At 42.6% G+C, this 20,962-nt stretch overlaps 1 protein-coding gene across 1 annotated transcript; it reads right to left on the bottom strand.

The window, feature by feature from the left end:
- Window positions 1-415: 415 nt before the first annotated feature.
- LOC109490646 (WD repeat-containing protein 87-like) lies at window positions 416-19,210 on the bottom strand. The gene is made up of 5 exons (XM_019806547.2): window positions 18,636-19,210; window positions 10,195-10,317; window positions 7,744-7,911; window positions 6,855-7,116; window positions 416-513 (listed from the first exon to the last, which is right to left on the bottom strand). The coding sequence occupies exons 2-5, from the start codon at window positions 10,303-10,305 to the stop codon at window positions 416-418; spliced, it is 639 nt and encodes a 212-aa protein (XP_019662106.1). The 5' UTR covers window positions 10,306-10,317; window positions 18,636-19,210.
- Between the last annotated feature and the right edge of the window lie 1,752 nt (window positions 19,211-20,962).

Here is a 20,962-nt window from a genome sequence, read left to right as displayed (position 1 = left end):
GGGGCCCCTACATCTCAATTTTTGAAAAGCCCACAATGACGGGGATGAGTCAAAAGAATACAGGAGCCAACTTAAAAAGCTCCCATTAAGCAGCACTGAACAATTTAGGCAACAAAATACATAACATCATTTTGGATTATAACCCAACATATAAAGTAAATATCCAGAAATATATGATGTAAATAAATGCTTTAGTAAGTAAATAAATGGGGGAGAATAAACAAATCTCCCATGCAGTAGAATTCCAAATAATGTATGTAGACACTCCACCCTTAAGGAGGTGCATTATAACTCTCCAATCCTTGCATGTGGGCTGTGCATAATGACTTCATTCCAAAGAACACAGTATGGAAAGGGGAAAAAAAGAGTAACTTTACAATGGAGGAATCTGACATATACTACCTCAGCTAGGCGATCAAGTTAACTTCATCAGTGAAAATTTGTTCGTAGTATTATACGTGATATGATTTGATGAAAATGGTGCTTTGCTTCTGTGGTCTTCCTCCCAAGAACCTATGAATCCATAATTATGAGAAAAATATCAGATCAGTCTCTCATTTGAGGGACATTCTACAAAATTCCTAGCTAGTCTTCCTTAAAACTTCCAATGTCATCAGAAGCAACGAAAGTTTGATAAATTGTCACAGCCAGAGGAACCTATGGGAATATGACAACTAAATGTAACATGGTGTCCTAGATGAGATCCTGAACAGAAAAAAGACATTAGGTAAAAACTAAGTAAATCTGCATAAAGTTATCAGATTAATACTTTATAAGGTATCAGCATTGGTTCATTAATTGTGACAAGTGTACCATAATAATGTAAGATAACAATAGGGAAAACCTCGTGTGGGATTTATGGGAACAATCTGTGCTATCTTCACAACTTTTCTGTTAAAGTTTACCAACAAAAATTCAACATGCTCATAATAAAAGTTTCCAACACACTAAAAATAGAAAGGAATTTCCTCAGCTTGAGAAAAAGAATGTAGGAGAAACATACAGCTAACATCATATTTAGTGGTGAACTTTGGAACAGTTCCCCCTATGGTTGGGAATAAGGTAAGGATGCCTATTCTCACCAGTTGTATTCAGCATTGTATTTTATTTATTTATTTATTTATTTATTTATTTATTTCTAATAATTTATTATGTTATGTTAGTCACCATACAGTATATCCTTAGTCTTTGATGTAATGTTCCATGATTCATCATTTGCATATAACACCCAGTGCACCATGCAATATGTGCCCTTAAAGGTCTTAGTTAGTGTGACACTGTAATAAAAGAATACATATGAGAAAAGATGAAGTAAAATGTTTTTAAAGCAATCTCAAATTGAAGAATTTAGGTCTTAAAAAGTTAAGTAGCTAAGTAAACCAAAAAAACAATAGGACAAGTGTATAAGACAAATCTCCAAATTGGTCTCTCTGCCTTGACTGCCAGCAGGTGTCCTCTGCTTATGGACATAATACTTTTATTTGCGAGAGTTAAGATGGCAGAGGAGTAGGGGACCCCTTTTTCAGCTGGTCCCCTGAGGCATGCTGGATATGTACCAGACCAGCCTGAACATCCATGGAATCAGCCTGAGATGCAGGAAGATACATCTGGATCTCTACAAATGAACATCTCCAGCGCCGAGTATTGAGGTACGAAGAGGGGAGCCATGAAACCGCGCACAGATATCGGAAGATAAATGGAAGGGGGAGGGAGCCGCCGCGTTCGGGGCGCCGGGAAGCAGTAGCCACCTGCACGGGGGAGCGGGCGGACTCGCGGACGGCACCTGCGAGACAGCAGACTGAGACCGTGAGCCAGGGAATGCATACGACCAGACTGAAACAGAGCTCCGGTGTGCTCACTGGAACCAGACTGAGACCGGGAGCGCCAGAGCATGCAGGGGCGGCTGGCGGCTGGCGGTGTTAGAAACACAAAGGACAGAGACATGCCGGCCCTGGAAGTGAAAGCTGGGACGCCGGCTGTAGGGCGCACATCCAGGGACGCTGCAAGGTTGAGCAGCACCAACAGAAAAAGAGTTAAAGTGGCCAGAACATCAGTGGAGAACGGTCTGCAATCCCTCTGTTCTAAGACAGAGGCTGAGATTCGGCTACTGCTGCTCTGACTCTCAGAAGAGGCACAGCAAACTGCCAGGGAAAGCCGCCAGAGAACAAAAGCCTTGAAACACCGGCTCACAGTGTGCCCATCCCCATGCCCCCTCCCAGGGGATATGGAGAATCTACCCAAACAGGGTTGCCTGAGTATCAGCACGGCAGGCCCCTCCCCCAGAAGGCAGGCTGAAAAATCAAGAAGCCCACATCCCTAAGGTCCCTATAAAACAAGTGCACACTGCCTGGGTCCTGGTCAATAATTTGGGCTCTGGACAACCCCACAACCTCTCCTCATCAGAATGATGAGAAGGAGAAGTCCCCCCCCACAGAAAAGAAAAGACAATGAGTCTGTGGCCTATGCCACAGAACCAATGGATATGGATATAACCAAATTATCAGAAATGGAGTTCAAAGTAACAATGGTCAAGATGATGTGTAGACTTGGAAAAGGTATTAACGAAAATGTTAATGAAAATATAGACTCTCTAATGGCGGAAATGAGAGAGAATCTGGCAGAAATCAAAAATTCTATGAACCAAATGCAGTCAAAACTAGATGCTCTGACAGCCAGAGTGAATGAGGCAGAACATATCGGCGAATTGGAGGATGGGTTAGTAGAAGAGAAAGCTAAAATAGAAACTTGGCTTAAAAAAATCCAATCTCAAGAATGTAGGTTACGGGAGATTACTGACTCAATGAAACGTTCCAATGTCAGAATCATTGGCATCCTCGAGGGGGTGCAGAAAAACAGAGGTCTAGAAGAGATATTTGAACAAATTGTAGCTGAAAACTTCCCTAATCTAGCAAAGGAAACAAGCATTCATGTCCAAGAGGCAGAGAGGACCCCTCCCAACCTCAACCACGACAAACCTATGCCATGTCACGTCATAGTGCAATTCGCAAATATTAATCCAAGGATACAGTATTGAAAGTGGCCAGGGCAAAGAAATTTCTCACGTACCAAGGCAAAGGTATCAGAATTACGACAGACCTGTCTACACAGACCTGGAATGAGAGAAATGGTTGGGGGGGCATTTTTCAAGCTCTTTCAGAGAAAAACATGCAGCCAAGGATCCTTTATCCAGCAAGGCTCTCATTCAGAATTGATGGAGAGATAAAGACCTTCCAGAATCACCAGTCATTGACCAATTTCATAACCACAAAACCAGCCATACAGGAGATATTAAGGGAGGTTCTATTAAAGTAAAAAGGCACCAAGAGTGATACAGAACAGAAAGTCACAATCTATAGAAACAAAGACTTTACAGGCAACATCACATCATTAAAATCATATCTCTCAATAATCAGTCTCAATGTAAATGGCCTAAATGCTCCCATAAGGCACCACAGGGTTGCAGATTGGATAAAAGGACATTACCCATCCATTTGCTGTCTACAAGAGACTCATTTTGAACCTAAAGACACATTCAGACTGAAAGTAAAGGGATGGAATACCATCTTTCATGCCAGTGGACCTCAAAAGAAAGCTGGGGTAGCAATTCTCATATAAGACAGATTGGATTTTAAACTAAAGACTATAGTTAGGGACACAGAAGTGCACTATATATTCTTAAAGGATGTATCCAAGAAGTGGATATGACAATTATAAATATCTATGCCCCCAACAGGGGAGCAGCAAGATACACAAGCCAACTCTTAACTAGAATAAAGAGACATATAGATAAAAATACGTTAATAGTAGGGGACCTCAACGCTCCACTATCAGCAATAGACAGATGAATGAAAAAGGAGAGGTCACAACCAGCACCAATGAAATTGGAAGGATTATTAGAAACTTTTATCAACACCTTCATGCCAATAAATTAAGCAATCTGGAAGAGATGGAGGCCTTCCTGGAAACCTATAAACTACCAAGACTGAAACAGGAAGAAATTGATTTCTTAAACANTAAATAGGCCAATTAACTATGAAGAAATTGAGTCAGTGATAAACAACCTTCCAAATAATAAAACTCCAGGCCCAGACGGTTTTCCTGGGGAATTCTACCAAACATTCAAAGAAGAAATAATACCTATTCTCCAAGCTATTTCAAAAAATAGAAACAGAAGGAAAGCTACCAAACTCATTCTATGAGGCCAATATTACCTTGATCCCAAAACAGGCAAAGACCCCCTCAAAAAGGGGAATGGTATGGACTGCTGATGGGTAGTGAGGAGGGCAACCAGCATAGTCTTAGTCTTAGTTTGGATGCCTGTGACTCTTATCATAAGGTATAAGGCCTTAGCCCGCACATTTTCATCACTGTCCATCAATCCCATAGCCAGTGGAACAGCAAAGAGATGGCTCAGGACACCTAGCCTCTCCAGCCCCTCCCAGGCTAGCTCACGTATGTATGGATTGGGATGAACTGTATCTTCCATCAGGCAACAGGCTGCCTCAGAGCACAATCTTGGAGATACTTGAGAAGTGGCAAAAATTTGTGCCAGGACACTAATGTATGTTTTGTATTGGTCTACAGAACAGTAAATTGTGAGGTTGAGGATGGCCTCGATTAAATTATTTATAATTCCTTCATCAAATTTTCTTCCTGTCCAATTTTGGTTTATCATGCTTACTAGAACGTCATAGAAAGTTCGTTTCCACTTCTTGGATTTAACCCTCTCTCTTCTCATTGAGATGTTCTCTTCTAGTAGAGGCATAGGTGACAGTGTCTGGCATCTGACGAGTTTGGTCATGTCCCAGTCCTTATCTCGGTACAGATCATAGCGTAAGAAGATTGGGGTACCGTCAGGCCAAATGCAGGCACGGATAACTGAGTTGGGGATATAGCTATCAGGAGCAAAGGGCCATTGCCGCCCTTTACCAAAGAAGCAACATAATATAGGGTAGGCGTTCAATCCATCCCAGCCAGCAAACTGTAACTGAGCAGGAACCACGTGTTGGGGATTATTATGCTTGGGGTCAAAAGCAATATCCTTATCTTCCAAAAAGTGTGATTTGGGTTCCACTTGAATCACAGCAGACATATGTCTTTCTTCCTCTACAACATGGGGCACAGTATTGTCAAAGGCAATGACCCGTTTGTTAACAAGGGCCTCTAGCCCCTGTAATTCCTGCAGCCCTTGTCCAAGGTAGACAAATTTGGGTACAAATACTCTTTCAAAAGAAAAGAAGAAGCTAGGCAGGAAGGGTTTAGGGACTTCTTGTATATCATCTGCATTGCTTAGGATAGCTAGGTGAATCAGCTGAGCAGGAGGGAGCAATTTTAAGCAGGATACCAGGTAAAGACTCTGGTTTAAAGTCAAAAGCAGGTCACCCCGATTATTGGCAAAGCAGAGTGGGCCAAAGTGCAATGCTGAGTCCAACTCAGTTATGAGTCTACCATGGAAATCCCAGATCCTGACTGAGCCATCAATGCCCCCCGTGACAAAAAGTTTCAGGGAAGAGCAGACATCAAATGAAGTGATGTCACACTGGTGCAGGCATTTTGTCTCTTTGTCTCTCATAGACCTTGTTTTGATTCTGAAGATTTCAGAAAATCTTGGTAGTGCCAGAGACGCCAGCAGTGGTTCTCAGTGATGGCACCCACAGAACCTGGCAAAAGGATCACGTGTGTTAGGGGGCAAGCACAGAGAATTTTGCTTATGGGCTGCAGGATTACCTTGTTCTTCTGAAGTACAGCTTCTGTCAGGTATATAGTATTATCCATGCCATAGGAACAGAGTAAGGAGATTTCCTGGGGACCTTCCAGGGTAGACAGTGCCAAAACTGCCCCAGAGTGAACAGACTTTTCTATTTGGGCAGAGCTATAGTGGGAAAGGATTCACACAATGCCACTGCCATGCCCACAGAACATCAATCCTACTAGGCCCATACCGAAATGGGACTGCCCATAGGCCAGGCACCTTACTCTATCCCCAGAGTTTACTGAAGTGCATACCAGATACTTAGCTGTGCAAGGAGAGCGTGTTGCATCAAACACCAGCACCTCTGAACTGCCTGTTGCCACAAAGAGCTCTTCTTTGTCTGAGTCATAGGCTCAAGCCACGGCCTTATCCATGACAAGCAGAGGCCAGGTGATAACCAGGAGATCTCCTGTTACTGGAGACAAGAAGCGCAACAAACCATCCTTTGTGGCACACAGGATCCGAGTCCAATTATGGCCACAGAAGACCAGGAGCTGTACCTGCTCAGGAGCAGAACCACAGACATTGAAGAGGCTATAAAAATAGGGCAAGTGGTGCAATGAGAAAGTATGGGTAGTCTGGCAGAAAAAAGTGGTGTTATCAATAAACTGGAGTTGCTGCAAATCCTTATTAATACCCAGCTGCCGCAGCAAGTTCCCAAAGGCAAGATTCCATTCCCTTACAATGCCTTCTCGGCCCGCTGTTAGTAAGGTGTAGGTCTCTGGCCGGCTGTAAACACACATCACTGATGAGGAATGGGCTTGGAAGCTGTGGAGGAAGTTACCCTGGTCTAGACCCCAAGCATGGATCTCTCCATCCTTGTTTCCAGCATAGAAATAGCCCTGAGAGACACAAGTGAAGGAGCAGGTGATGGAAGAGCCACTGGTTTTGGGAGTGAACTTTTTTACCTCTTTCAGCTGGCCCTGGCCCTGGTGGGTGAAGACCCTCACCTTATTCTCACAAAGAGCCAGGAGGGAGCCCTGGGGGTCATTCAGGGAAAAGCCCTGTACAAACTCATGATCAGACATGGGCACTGTTTGTGCCATCTGGAGGCCTCTGCCATTTGGTAAGATAAGCCAGGTAACCATGGCCCCCAAGGTACCAGAGAGCAGTATCTCAGCTTCTGAGTCATAGCAGAGGCAGCTGATGAAGAAACGACAGGGCACTGTGCCGAGAGATATGAATGCTTGATGGTGATCTCCGAAGAATCGCAGGTGCATGTCACCACAGTAAGCAATTAACATGTGGTAGGAACCTATGTGGACCATTGCTTCAATGGGTGGCACTTGATCCATCACAGGAAACTTCATCTTCTCTATCATTCCTCCCATTTCTGTATCTTTCTTCTGTACCCAAAGTACTGCCTAGAAGAGGATGAGAGATGAAAACCTGACCATGGAGACAAATTATCTCCCAAAAGTGAGGCGTAGGAATGGTTGAATGTTTAGATGCCTGTTCCCTCCTTTAAGACTAAGAAAAAGACTCGGGGTGCCTGGGTGGCTCAGTTGGTTAAGCGTCTGCCTTTGGCTCAGTTTGTGATCCCAGGGTCCTGGGATCGAGCCCCGCATCAGGCTCCCTGCTCAGCAGGGGAGTCTGCTTCTCCTTTTCCCTCTCCCTCTGCCCCTGCTCATGTGCTCTCTCACTCTCTCTCTCCCAAATAAATAAATAAAATATTTTTTAAAAAAGACTAAGGAAAGTTTGAACAGCTTGATTCGGGGAGTTTCCTAGTACTGGGTTTCGGGTATGTAATAGAAACAGGATGCTTAAGGCTCTTTACTTGGCCTTCAGTCTGCTTTCTGGGGAATATGAATTCTCTGGACCTGATGACTAGAGGTGAAAAAGGATCACTGCATCCAGGACAGATTGGGATATGGAGATGGATATTAAAATGAGCTAACTCAGAATCAATTTTATCATTCTGATATGAGGGCAGTTGAGGTATGATGCTTGTAAAGTAAATTAAGAAGGAAGAAAAAATGAGGGAGCTTTACCTGTGTTTGTTTTGAATGTGGTTCCACCCAGCTTAAGGACACAAAATAGTTGACATCGATGGCGTAGAAGCAGATGAAAGGCTGGCTCTGGGGATGGTGAGGCTCCTGGTATAGAGTCTCAGGCCAGTCACTCAATACAATCACATCATTCTTTGGTTTTTCCTCAGCCTGAGAGAGAAGAGTGGCCTGAGCTAAAAGGCCTTAGTACCCACTCACTCATTCATTTGATAAATATTTATTGAGGATTTGTGGACATCTGTTGTTTTTTAGCTAATCAACATTTATTCATTCACCCTACCACTAGAAAGCACTATTTGGGGGAGTTATCCCTCCCTCACCCTCACCCACATCTTAATTCAAAGTACCTTCCAGCCTTTCTCAACCAAGTTTCCATGAGAAGTAAGCCCTAATATCCTAAAATACCCATTTTACATAAGGCATTAATTTCTCCCCTATATATCTAGAATGCTACTAGTTATGTGCCATCCTTAAGAGAACTACGAAAATAGCCCCTCAAATAATTTTGTTTTCCATGGTTTAGGTGAGGAACATTTGAGAAAGCCTGGTATGTTCTAAGGCAGACACTGGGAATATGATGCTGAGCAAAAGAGACATGCCCTTAGCTTTCAGAAGATAAGAGTCCAGTGGGGAAAACAGACATTGTATAAACAATTAACAAATGTCTGTACAAACAAATAAGTACTTCAAAAGAAAGGAATACAGTCCTATATGAGAAAGGAATCCAATCTTGGCACATATCTCCACCTGTCACAGTTGAAACAGCTCTTCAAAATTCCTGCCTATACCCAAAGGACCAATCCTGTCACCATCACACTTCATGATACACTGCCTATGGGAAATCCATACTTCACAGACATAGAATGGGCATTAGAGCTAGACCCTTTGGCATGCACCTTTCACTATTCTTATGTGCATCCAAGGAAAATGTGTGCTATGCACAACATGGAGTTAATGGTGCTTCAGCTCTAACATTCTGTGTTCTGACCCAGTGGGGTGTGTGTGTGTGTGTGTGTGTGTGTGTGTGTGTGTGTGTGTGTGTGATATGCCTTTTAACATGATACACAGTAGAACATGTACAACACATACTATCTTCTAGTGACATAGTATATATCTAGGATGTAAATACATAAACTTCCTCATGCTAATCAGTCAAAATTAAGGCTCATAAAATCTACTTTTGAGGTCCCTCTTCTCAGCAGATGCTTGTGCTACACTGCCTCTTGAATGATGTTCCATGACTCTAACTCCCCAAGTTTCTCTGCACCCATAAAGGATTTGAGACTATACTGAGGCCATTATCTGCTACTTAGAATCTCTCTTCTCTTTATATTTCTCATATCCAGATCTTTGTGTAACTGAGAGAATACAGAATACAGAGAGCTGGAGAGCTTCCACAGTCATTGCTGGTTCAGTGACAGCAGCAGAGTTGAGAATAAGGACCCTGGTATCTGAGCTCTTAATCTCCCATCCCTCAAAACTCGTTTACATACCCCTTATTCCATTAATCACCATTCCACTTCTCTTTTCCAGACTTTATGCACAATTTGCTCACATGCTCAACAGTATCGATGCTTTTCTCAGAAGACTCTAAAAGACTGTCTTAAACCCAAGCAATGTATCTGTGCCTGGAAGTAGTATTGCCTACTCGTATCAATCCCCCTTCTTCCTCATCCCCCTCCTTCCATCCTAATAAAACTCAGATCTTGTTTAGGGTGATCACGGACCCAGAAATTCTGGCAATGTAGAGTGGCACTGTGGTACTCCAAGGCTGGCACAGCTCTGTACTTTCTGGCCTTCTCCTCTCTTCTACCTACTTGCAATTTAAAGCTGATACCTAGAAGTACAGGAACTATTTTGTAACCATAAGATGATAAGCTAAAATATTAAGGATGGTGTGAAAAGAAAGAAAAAGGGGGCGCCTGGGTGGCACAGCGGTTAAGCGTCTGCCTTCAGCTCAGGGCGTGATCCCGGCGTTATGGGATCGAAGCCCCACATCGGGCTCCTCTGCTGTGGGCCTGCTTCTTCCTCTCCCACTCCCCCTGCTTGTGCTCCCTCTCTCACTGGCTGTCTCTATCTCTGTCAAATAAATAAATAAAATCTTTAAAAAAAAAAAAAAAGAAAAGAAAAGAAAGAAAAAGAACATGGGTCCTTGACAACATGTAAGACAAAGGCACCTCCTGCTTGTTTAACCCATGTGAGTCCATTTTCTGTTTCTGGTTTTGGGTTGGGTTTTTTTGCAGCAGAATTTTAATTATATGTATTATATGTATGTTTAATTATATGTATTATCATCTCAATCTATAAGGAGGAGTTGTTTATGGGTACAGGAGGGCTCTTCCAAAGCTGCTCACATGTTGCCAATGCCACAAGCTGCCTTGGCAGGGATATTCAGTACAAGCCCACTGTGTGCATATCTCTCATATACATCACCTTTATATCCTTCAGGGTATTATTTATGAGGAGTTTCAAGTCCTTCCACTGAGGAATAAGTCTGGGCGAAGGTGACATCTTTGTAGTGTTCCAGTTCTTTACAGACATCATGCATTACAGAACCTGTGGAAGGTAAAAATGAACTAATCACAACATCTGATGTTAGATTGGAAATCAAGGGAATTGAGAGAGGGAAGAGCAACAGGGAAAGCAAGAGTATTAGAAACAGGAGAAACTCTCATTTCAGAAAGATTGTAGTGACAATGAACTACTGACACTTGCAACAACATGGATGAATCTCAAAAACATTATAGTGAGGAGAAGCCCAGATACCAAAGAGCACATACTATATGATTTCATTTTTATGAAATTCTAGAAAAGAGTCATCTAACCCACAGGGACAGAGCAAATCAGTCCTTACCTGGGGCTGAGAGATTGGGAGATTCATGAGAAGGGGTAAAAGAGAACTTTTTTTTAAAGATTTTTTGTTTATCGGGGCGGGGGGAGAGAAGAGAGTGAGCACAAGCAGGGAAGAGGGCAGAGGGAGAGGGATAAGCAGACTCCCTACTGAGCAGGGAGCCTGATGTGGGGCTGAATCCCAGGACCCCAAGATCATGACCTGAGCTGAAGGCAGACATTTAACCGACTGAGCCACCAAGGCATCCCAAAAGGGAACTTCTTATAGTAGTGATGGGAATGTTCAATATCTTGGCTATGGTAGTGGTTATATGGTTATATATAAATTTGTCACAACTCATCGAAACATACACTTAAACATACACTTTATTACATATAAATTATACCTAATAAATTTGATTATTAAAAGAAGAAAGGAGTGAAGTGTGAGTTTTAGGGAATCTAGAAACAGGAAAAAAATGTGGCAAAAGAAGCTGTGAGGTAAGCTTAGGTGAGTCAGTTGCAGATAGCTAAAAGAATACAAGAGCCTGGCTTTGTAGCCCTTCCTTAACTCTCTTCATTGGGATGCTTATTTTTATAAACATAATTTTTAGACTTAATTATGTCTATCCCCCTTTCCTACTGAAGCCTTCATGTATGTGAGTCACTCACATGTTCAACAAATATTTACTCAATATTCATTACATGCCAGGCCTCTGTGCTGAGGGGGAGATAAAACAGTGAACAAGAATGATTATTTGCCTGCCTGATTATTTGATTATGGAAGGCAAATACTGAACAACTTAAAATAGATGTCTAGTTCTGGTAAGATGCCAGAACCTGAAATTCTCCCACTTACAAACTCCTAGAAATTCTGGGTAAGATAATACGAGGCTGAAATCCAGGAGCCAGAAATAAAGGAGGTGGGGGGAGATACAGCAATAAGTGCAAAGTGCCTTTGTGATAGTTCTGACAAGGTGTAGTTATCAGAACCCCAAAGTGATGGTAATGACTAGGAACTAGGGTAGTTTGCCCTGACAAAGAGAGGAGACAGGACTTGGGCTCATAGGAGCTGGGGAGCTGGAACTGAGACCCCTCCATTACCTTAGAAAGAGATACTTCCATGGACAGAGCTGGCTCATGACCAGCTTTCTGAAAGCTTACACACATTTAAACATTTTTCCAAGAACGAGTCAGGAACCTACATACCTCCAAATTCCAGGGGATACCCATCAAGTTCTCCAAATGATTCTCTGACATATACCTCACCTGGATTGACAAGGAAAAGAAGCAAGAGGGAAGAAGAAACACCACAGAGCATACCAACAATTTTCTCTAAAGAAATCATCATGTAAAATCTAGACCTGAGAGGACAAGATCTAAGGGTCACAAAAATCTCCTTCACACGCTTAGCATGCTCTGCATAGTTTATATCTGACATTTGTTGTTCTCTAATGAAATTCCCAGCACACTGAAAGTCACATTTAATATCCTGTTATATGTGTAAATTAGAATTTCTAGGGGTTGGGTCACTTGGATGGCTCAGTCAGTTAAGTGCCTGACTTCATTTTGGCTCAGGTCATGATCTCAGGGTCATGAGATCGAGCCCCACCTCAGGCTCGCACTGGTTGTGGAGCCTGCTTGGAATTCTCTCCCTCTTCCTTTGCCCTTCCCCCACCTGCTCATGTGCATGCACACTCTCTCTCTCTCTCTTAAAAAAAATGCTAGGGGCACTTGGGTGGCTCAGTTGGTTAAGTGCTGGACTCTTGATTTTGGGTCAGGTCATGATCCCAGGGTTGTGAGATCAAGCCCCATATCAGGCTCTGGGCTCTGCACTGAGCATGGAGCCTTCTTGAGATTCTTTCTCTCTTTCTCCCTCTGTCCCTTCCCACTTGCACTTTCTCTCTCTTAAAAAAAAAAAGAAGGCTAAGGAATAGGGGTACCTGGCTGGCTCAGTCAGTAGAGCATGCTGCTCTTGATCTCAAGGTGAGTTCAAGCCCCACATTGGTCGTAGAGCTTTCTTAGAAAAAAAAATGCTAAGGAAGAAAGCTTCCCTCTACTTGCTAGAAAGGATGCTGCTTGATTCATGAATCACTTAATAAAGCCAATTAGATTTTAAAATTGAAAAAAATACTAATACCAAAAAGAAAGAAACAAACAGAATATATGATTTAACCAATTGAAGGAAGGGATAAGAATAAAGGAAATACATATTGATCCAATGAAAGAAATATAAGATGAACCATAACAAGAAAAAAAGGGGTATGATAAATTGAAAGAGAGTGACAGAAACAAGTCTAAATATGTCATTCTAGTAACAAATACAGATTAAACCCATAGAAGACAAATTTTCCATTAGATCTTTTAAATGAATAAAATATAATCGCATGCTGTTAATAAGGGGCAAATCTAAAATGTAAAAACATAGAAACATTAAAGTATCATTATTACCATCAACTTCTGTTCTGAAAATCATCTAAAAGCAATAAGGAGAATGAAAAGATCCTTGCAAATGCAACTTCAGCAGAACCGGGAGATAAGTATAATCTGTAGATAACAAATTACATGTAAGGGCTGAGAAAAGCAGCTGAAATTTGTACATCAAAGGACACTATCAAAAAAGTAAAAAGACAGGTAGCTGCTTTCTGGAGACCACAGGTGTAGAAATGAGAACCACACCTTGTCAGACGGGCGTCTGAAGCCAGCAGGCTATGTATGTCTTCTTACATACAGTGAAAGGGTCACCCTTTGAGACCCCTGACCAAGGAAAGGCTCAGCTGCTGACGTGCTGGGAACAGATGGGCTACAGGCTCCAATTTACCTCTTCCTGCAAATTCCTCAGCATCTCTCCTACATCCTGGCCAGCTTCTACACCAAGTGTGATGTTGCTCATTTCCTCATCAACACAGCCTCATTGCTCAGTGTATTGCTGCCTAAGTTGCCCCACTTCCATGGGGTTCATTTCTTTGGCATCAACAAATACTGAGAGATGGGGCTGGGGATGACATCAGACCAAAGGGCTGTAACATCCTTTCCTTCTCCACACTGTCTTTTGTATCTTGAAAGCCTGAGAACGGTACAACATTTCCCAAATTCCCAGGAAGAGACAGATTGGAAAATGGGGCTCCCTAGGCCCAGCCTGCTAAGAGCAGGTTTCTTCGAGTCAGGAAAGGTGGGAAAGATAAGGGCCAAATCTCTCCTCCACAGCAGGTAGCCATGTTTTGGCAGCTTGTTTTGTGATTACGTTTTTCCATATCTTCCACCCCCACTACCTTCCAGCTGTTTTCCTATATATTTTCCTTATTAAAAAAAAAACTGAAAAGACAACCTGAAAATGGGAGAAAATATTTGCAAATCATCTATTTGGTAAGGGTACAGTATCTAGAGCGTGTAAAGAACTGTTACAACTGAACAATAAAAAGACAAATAACCCCAATTAAAAATAGGCTAACAATTTGAAAAAACATTTCTTCAGAGAAGATATACAAATGGTCAGTACCTACATGAGAAGATGCTCAACATCATTAGTCATTAGGATAATGAAATAAAAACGATAATGAGATAACATTTCACATCCCTTCGGATGGCTATAATTTTTTAAAAGATTTTATTTTTAAGTAATCTCTACATCCAACATGGGGCTCAAACTCATAACCCGAAGATCAAGGGTCACACGCTTCACTGACTGAGCCAGCCAAGTGCCTCTAGGATGGCTATAATTTTTTAAAGTGGAAAATCACAGATGTTGACAAGATTATGGAGAAATTGGAATCAAATTGTCAAAACTTGAAGTAATCAAGATGTCCTTCAGTAGGTGAATGGATAAACTGTGGTACGTCCAGACATTGGAATATTACTTAGGGCTAAAAAGAAGTGAGCTACCAAGCCATGAAAAGACATGGAGGAATCTTAAATGCATATTACCAAGTGAAGGAAGCCGATCTGAAAAGGCTATATACTGTATGATTCCAACTATATGACATTCTCAAAACGTCCAAAACAATGGAGGCAATAAAAAGATTGTCAGGGTTGGGGTGCAGCAGAGATGAATGGGCGGAACATAGAGGACTTTTAGGGCAGTAAAAATATTCTATGATATTATAATTATATTATAATTAATATTATATTTTATAATTATAATTAATATTATAATTAATGGATATAGGTTATCATACTTTTTTGATGTACATAGAATGTACATCACCAAGCGTGAACTCTAAGGTAAACTATGGATTTTGGGTAATTATGATGTGTCAATGTAGGTTCATCCTTGGTAAAAAAAAATGTACCATAATGGGGGAGCCTGGGTGGCTCAGTCGGCTGATCACCCAACTCTTTTTTTTTTTTTTTTTTTTTTTTAAATTTTTTTTTTTTTTTTTNTGACAGAGATAGAGACAGCCAGCGAGAGAGGGAACACAAGCAGGGGGAGTGGGAGAGGAAGAAGCAGGCTCCTAGCAGAGGAGCCTGATGTGGGGCTCGATCCCATAACGCCGGGATCACGCCCTGAGCCGAAGGCAGACGCTTAACCACTGTGCCACCCAGGCGCCCCTGATCACCCAACTCTTGGTTTCAGTTCAGGTCATGATCTCAGGGTTGTGGGATCAAGCCCCACGTTGGGCTCTGCACTCAGCAGGGAGTCTGCTGGAGATTCTCTTTCTCCTCTCCCTCTATGCCTCCCCCCACTCTCTCTCTAAAATAAATAAATAAACAAATCTCTTTAAAAATGTACCATTACGGTGAGTGATGATAATGGGTGAGTGATGATGATATGCATGTGTGGACACAGGGAGTGTAAAAGAGATCTCTGTGACTTCCTGTCAATTTTGTTATAAAACTAAAAGTGCTTTTAAAAAATAAAACCTTTTAAAAATGTATCTTCACTCAAAAACTTGTACATGAATGTTCATAATAGCCCAAAAGTAGAAACAACCTAAATGTCCCTCAACTGATGAATGGTTAAACAAAATTTGTACATATATAATGGAATGTGATTCAGCCATAAAAAAGGAATGAAGTACTGGTACCTGCTACAGTGTGGATGAACCCTAAAAATACTATGCTAAGTGAAAGCCTCCAGACAGTGGATAACTACACAGAAAACCAATTATACAATGAATTTCAAATATGAAATTCTGAGTTGTGTGGACAGAGTACTTGCTCTAATATTCCATATACTTTTCTGCAATGTGTCTAAATTGAAAACAAATTACAGCTGTACCAAATATTAAGGACAACAGTGCATAATAAGGGTACATAACAATGGGAACTGACTCCAAGGCCCGAAGAGGGAGATGTTTGTTTCAAACATTGAGAGAGGAAACTTCAGAGGACATGCAGCTTTCCTAGAACATCAGTGGTATTTGTTTGCTTGTTTTCCTACAAGGAGGAACCCTTTACAAGACAGATACTTGTGATTAGAGGGACTCAGGTGAAAGTTCTGGAGTAAAAAAAGTTTCTCCAGAGCTAAGGGGAACCTGCATATACTGGGGACCTACTACATGTAAAACATTACACATGTATCTGAATCCATCCTATCTATCTTCCAAATAGAGATACAAGAAGGGCCTTATGGTAGGCAGAATGGCCTCATAAAGATGTCCATAACCTGACCCCTGGAACCTGCAAATATGTTAAACTACATGGCAAAAAGGTACGCAGATGTAATTAAGATTAGGGATTTTGAAATAGGGAGATTATCTTGGATTATCGGTGGGGAGGGAAATGAACTCTTATCCCATGACTCCTTTAAATCAGAAAATTTTCTCCAGTTGGAATCAGTAAGAGGTGGCACAAGAGGAAGCAGAAGGGAAAGCGGGCAAAAGGGTCGGAGAAATTCTAAGGGTAAGAAGGATTTGATGAGCCATTGCTGGCTCTGAGACGTAGAGGCCCAAGTGCAAGGACTGGAGCGAGGCCCCTAGGAGCCAACGACAACCTCCAGCTGAAAGTTAGCAAGGAACCAGAAACCTTGGTTCTACAATCTCATGAAACTGAATTTTATCAACAACCTGAATGAGCTTCGAAGCAGATTCTTTCCAGAGCATTTGAATATCAACCCAGAGCCAACCTCTTCATTTCAGCTTTGTGAAACTCAGAGCAGAGAAACTAGCCAAACCTACCCGGACTTCTGGCCTACAGAAATATGATAAAGTAAATTTATGTTGTTCAAAGCAGCTAAGTTTATGGTAATTTGTTACAGAAGTGATAGACAATTAATTCAGGCACTAACATTTTTTGAAAATGTACTTATGCAGTAAGTACTTTCTTTTTATTTATTATTTATTTATTTATTTTTATTATGTTCAGTTATGCAGTAAGTACTTTCTGTGTATTATCTCATTTAATACCAACAATGTTCTGAAGTAGTAGCTTGTTTTATTCCCATTCTGCAAAAGATGTTAATTGGCATACCTACAGTTGCAAGCTAGTAAGTGACAAAGCCAGGATTCCAACCCAGGAAGCATGACTGCAGAATGCATGCTTTGAACTACTGAGCTACACAACCTTCCTAGAGTCAGTGGAGCTCACAGTACTTATATTAAGTGTGTCCAAGGTGAAACAGCATCTAATTAGCTGAGCTCAAAAGTGAGGCTGGTTGGTCTAGTTTCAAAAATGCTAATTCCAAAAACAATCAACAAATATTTGCTGAGATTCTACTTTAGAACATGTATTTTGCTATTGACTGGATATCCTAAGTTCAAAAGTCGGTACTGTCTTCAAGGAACTTTAATTGTTAAAATTTGGTAATTGCTGTACCAGAGCACCCAAAACTGCATGGGGTACCACAGAAGACACCAGGAGAAAATGCTGGCACTTAACCCAGGAGTAGCACAAGGAAGCTGCCAGGCGGATGAAGCTTACTAAGGCACTCAAGAAAGAAAAGATGGCACAGACACTTAAAAGTACGATTTTTGCCAGAAAATACAGAGGAGTTAAATATTCTTACAGCACAATGTCCAAGAAGGCAGTCGAAGAAAAATGGCTAGACAGGTAGGAATAAATTTAAGTGCCATACTAAGGAATTCAGTTTTCATACTGAAACACTGATAAACAATTTTAGTAGGAGAGTGATGTCAGATTAACCTTTTCGAATATTCACTGGTCCAGCCTGAAGCTGGACTGGGGAACAGTCAAGACAACCCGCAGGAGGCTATTGCAATAGTAGAGATGAAATATAATTATATATTCTGATTTAGAGCAGCAGGAAAGGAAAAGCAAATGACAAGAACGATATAAAATATTTAGGATATAAAATATTTAGGGGGTAGGATTCATGGATATTGAAGATTAATTGGGTATGGAGAGTCAGGAAAAGAGAAATCTAGAATGGTTCCTGGGCTTCTGGGCTAGGCTCTGAATGAAATTTGTTATATTCAAAAGGGCTAAAGAAGAGTAGGAACGGGTATGGAGGAGAAAAGATTAGTTTGGCTTTGGATTTGTTGAGGTGGTTATGGAACATCTGAAGGAAGACAACTAAATACATGAGTCTGGAGATCAGGAAAATAGGTCTAGGTTGGAAACAAATATATGGAAATAACCAACCTATAGAAACAGCTGAAGCCAGGTATCTGGAGCAGTCTGCCCATATGGGGGCATGCAGCATGAGAAGGAGACCTGATAACCAGATAATTAAGGGAGCACACACTGAGAAAGACCTATAGAGAGATAGGATTTTCCTCCAGAAACCAGAGGAGGAGAGTTTCATGAAGGTAAGTCAGCTGTAACAGAGACATCAGGTAAGAGAAAGAGTGGATTTGGCAAACAGTTCTGGTGTCCTTAATGAGAACAGTATCAGCAGAGTAGTTATTCCTGATGTCAGCCTGGAAGGAACTGAGGAGTAAGTGAAAAGTAAGAACTTTTCAAAAGCTTGGGGATGAAGGGAAGAGAGGAAGAAGAGAGGAACGCGAGAGAGAGGGAGAGAGGTAGAAGAGTATATAGGAAAGTTATTTTTTAACTCCAGATTTTTCAATAAGTTCATCAGACATAAGATTATAATGTCAAATTACTATAAAAGTTCCTAAATGCTTATTCTGAATTTGTGCACTTACCTGGCTGAGGACCTGGGCAACAGTCACACTCCAGGCATGTCCTTAGCTATTATGCCAGTCACCGGACAGGCGAGTATGTGTGTGTGAGGCTTTATGACAGAGGCCCTGCATCAGCGGCCCACGAGCGTGGCTGGCTTTGTGTGCTTATAAAGGGTCTCCTTGGGCCCTGTGTGAGGACAGCGCCCCAGCGCCACCAAGCCTGGAGAAGCCACAAAGCAAAACCTATTATAAAAACAACAGTGGTACGAAACAGAACCATCAGTACGCAAATATTCCTCTGGCTTCTTTCTGCTCCACTCCTCACAGAGGCGCATAGGTGGGCGGGGCGGCCACGGAAAGGCAAAGCGCCCCCCCTCCCCTCTGCCTTCGGTGTAGACGCCTGAGGAAACCGCTGTCTGAGCGGGTTGGTCGGGAGCAGGCACGCTGCCTGAGCGGAAGCAGTCGCTCGCTTCCGCGCCCTCCCAGCCCTCTGCTAAGGCCTTACATCCGCCTTGCTGGGGCTGGGAAATTCCATTGCCAAGTTTTGGCGGGAAAGCACGCGAGACTCATTCACCACGCGTGAGTGCGGGCACACGGGTGGAGCTAGGACGCGCGGCGAGCAGGAGTTAGGTAGGCATTCAGATGCGCGTGCGCGCGCCGGCGAGCCGGGGTGCCATCCCAGAGGCCCTGCCCCGCTTGGGACCCCACTTTCCACCCCGGTAGCCCGCGCGGCTAACCCCGCCTCCTCCGTGGAGCTCCACAGGCTGCCTTTCTTGGTCGCGCACGCGCTCTCTGCCTTCTTTCGCAACAAGATTCGCGGCTCCTGTCCGGTTCGTAGATGGACGCCGGAAGGGGCGGACTGAGAGAGCAGCGTGAAGGGGTGGCCCGAAGGGGTAGTGCGCCATCTCCCTTGAGGTGGAAGACTTTGTGCTTCCGGGCAGGGGGCCCAGAACTACGCTCGCTCAGGACGGCATGTGGCTTCTATTCCCAGTTTAGGCCGGGGATGCGAGACTGTATTTCCCGGCGTCCAAGGTGCGGCGCTCCCTAGGCGCTACCGTTCATCTCTGCGGGGCACGTGAGGACTGCCCATTGGATTTTCCAGTATGCGGCCATATTCTGCAAACTGCAGTTTCCACTACGATCCCTCCCGAGTTCCGCGAGTTTCGCCTTTGCCTTCAACTGCTGCCCCGTTTCTAGAAAAACTCCTGGAATATATTATCGATATATCTTGCTTCCAGTTTTTTTCTCTCTTGAATCCACTCTAATCAGACTTTTTGCGCCCATCACTCAACTAAAACTGCTCTTGTCAAAGTTACCAATGATCTTCCTTTTACTAAATCTAATGGTTGACTTTCAATTCTTGCTTTACTTGACATATTAATAGAACTTGACACAATCGATCGCTACCACTTCTTGATACGCTTTCTTAGTTTCTATGACAGACTAGTTTCTTGGTTTTTCTCCTACCCAGTAGTCAGTCGATCCTTCTCAGTTTCCTGTCCTGACCTTTCTGTGACCTCTTAATGTTAGAGCTCCTCAGGCCCTTGGTCCTTTTCCTTATCCACACGCGCTTCCTTGGTCATCTTATCCAGTCTTGTGGCTTTAAGTATCATCTATATACCAGTGATTGCCAGATTTATAATTCCAGTCCTAACCTGTCCCCTGAACTATAGACTCTTATATCCAGTTGCCTACTACACACACATCTTTACTTCAGTGCCTAATAGGAATCTCAATCTCTTTTTGTCCAAAACTGAACTCCTGAATTTCTAATCTTCCTCCTGGTGTCAACTCCCCTGTGAATCTTCCTCAACTAACTTCATGGTGCCTCCAGTTTCTACCTGGTCAAGCCAGAAAGCTTGGAGTCATCCTTGACTCCTCTCTCTCACATTTATATCCAGTCTATCAGCAAATCCTGATGGCTTTATCTCCAAATAGATCCAGATCTGCTCAATACTTTTCACTTCTGCTTCTCCCTGTTTCAAACCCACTATCCTCTTCCCTCTGAATTATTGTAGAACCTCCTCACTTATCTCCCTGCTTTGGTTCCTGCCCCCAACCTCTTGACTCCCATTGCCACAATTCATTCATACAACCATCAAAGGTTGTTGTTGTTTTTTCATGTAAATTAGATTGTATCGCTCCTCTGCTCAGAACCCACCTATGGTTTCCATCTCATGCAGGGTAAAAGCCAAAGGCCTTAAGATGGCCCAAAAGCCATTATAAGATATAAGGAAAACCTATTTGCCACCCCAGAACTAAGAATACCTAAACAAGGACAAACTTGGAAGGATGGTCTCTCTCCAAGGCTGGGGTTCAGACCTTACTGGAGAAGATATAGTTCAGCT

Source organism: Ailuropoda melanoleuca, chromosome 12, assembly GCF_002007445.2.
Source record: "Ailuropoda melanoleuca isolate Jingjing chromosome 12, ASM200744v2, whole genome shotgun sequence".
Taxonomy (NCBI): Eukaryota; Metazoa; Chordata; class Mammalia; order Carnivora; family Ursidae; genus Ailuropoda; species Ailuropoda melanoleuca.
The sequence above is the reverse complement of the archived record's forward strand: the minus strand, read 5'-3'. Positions and strand labels throughout refer to the sequence as shown.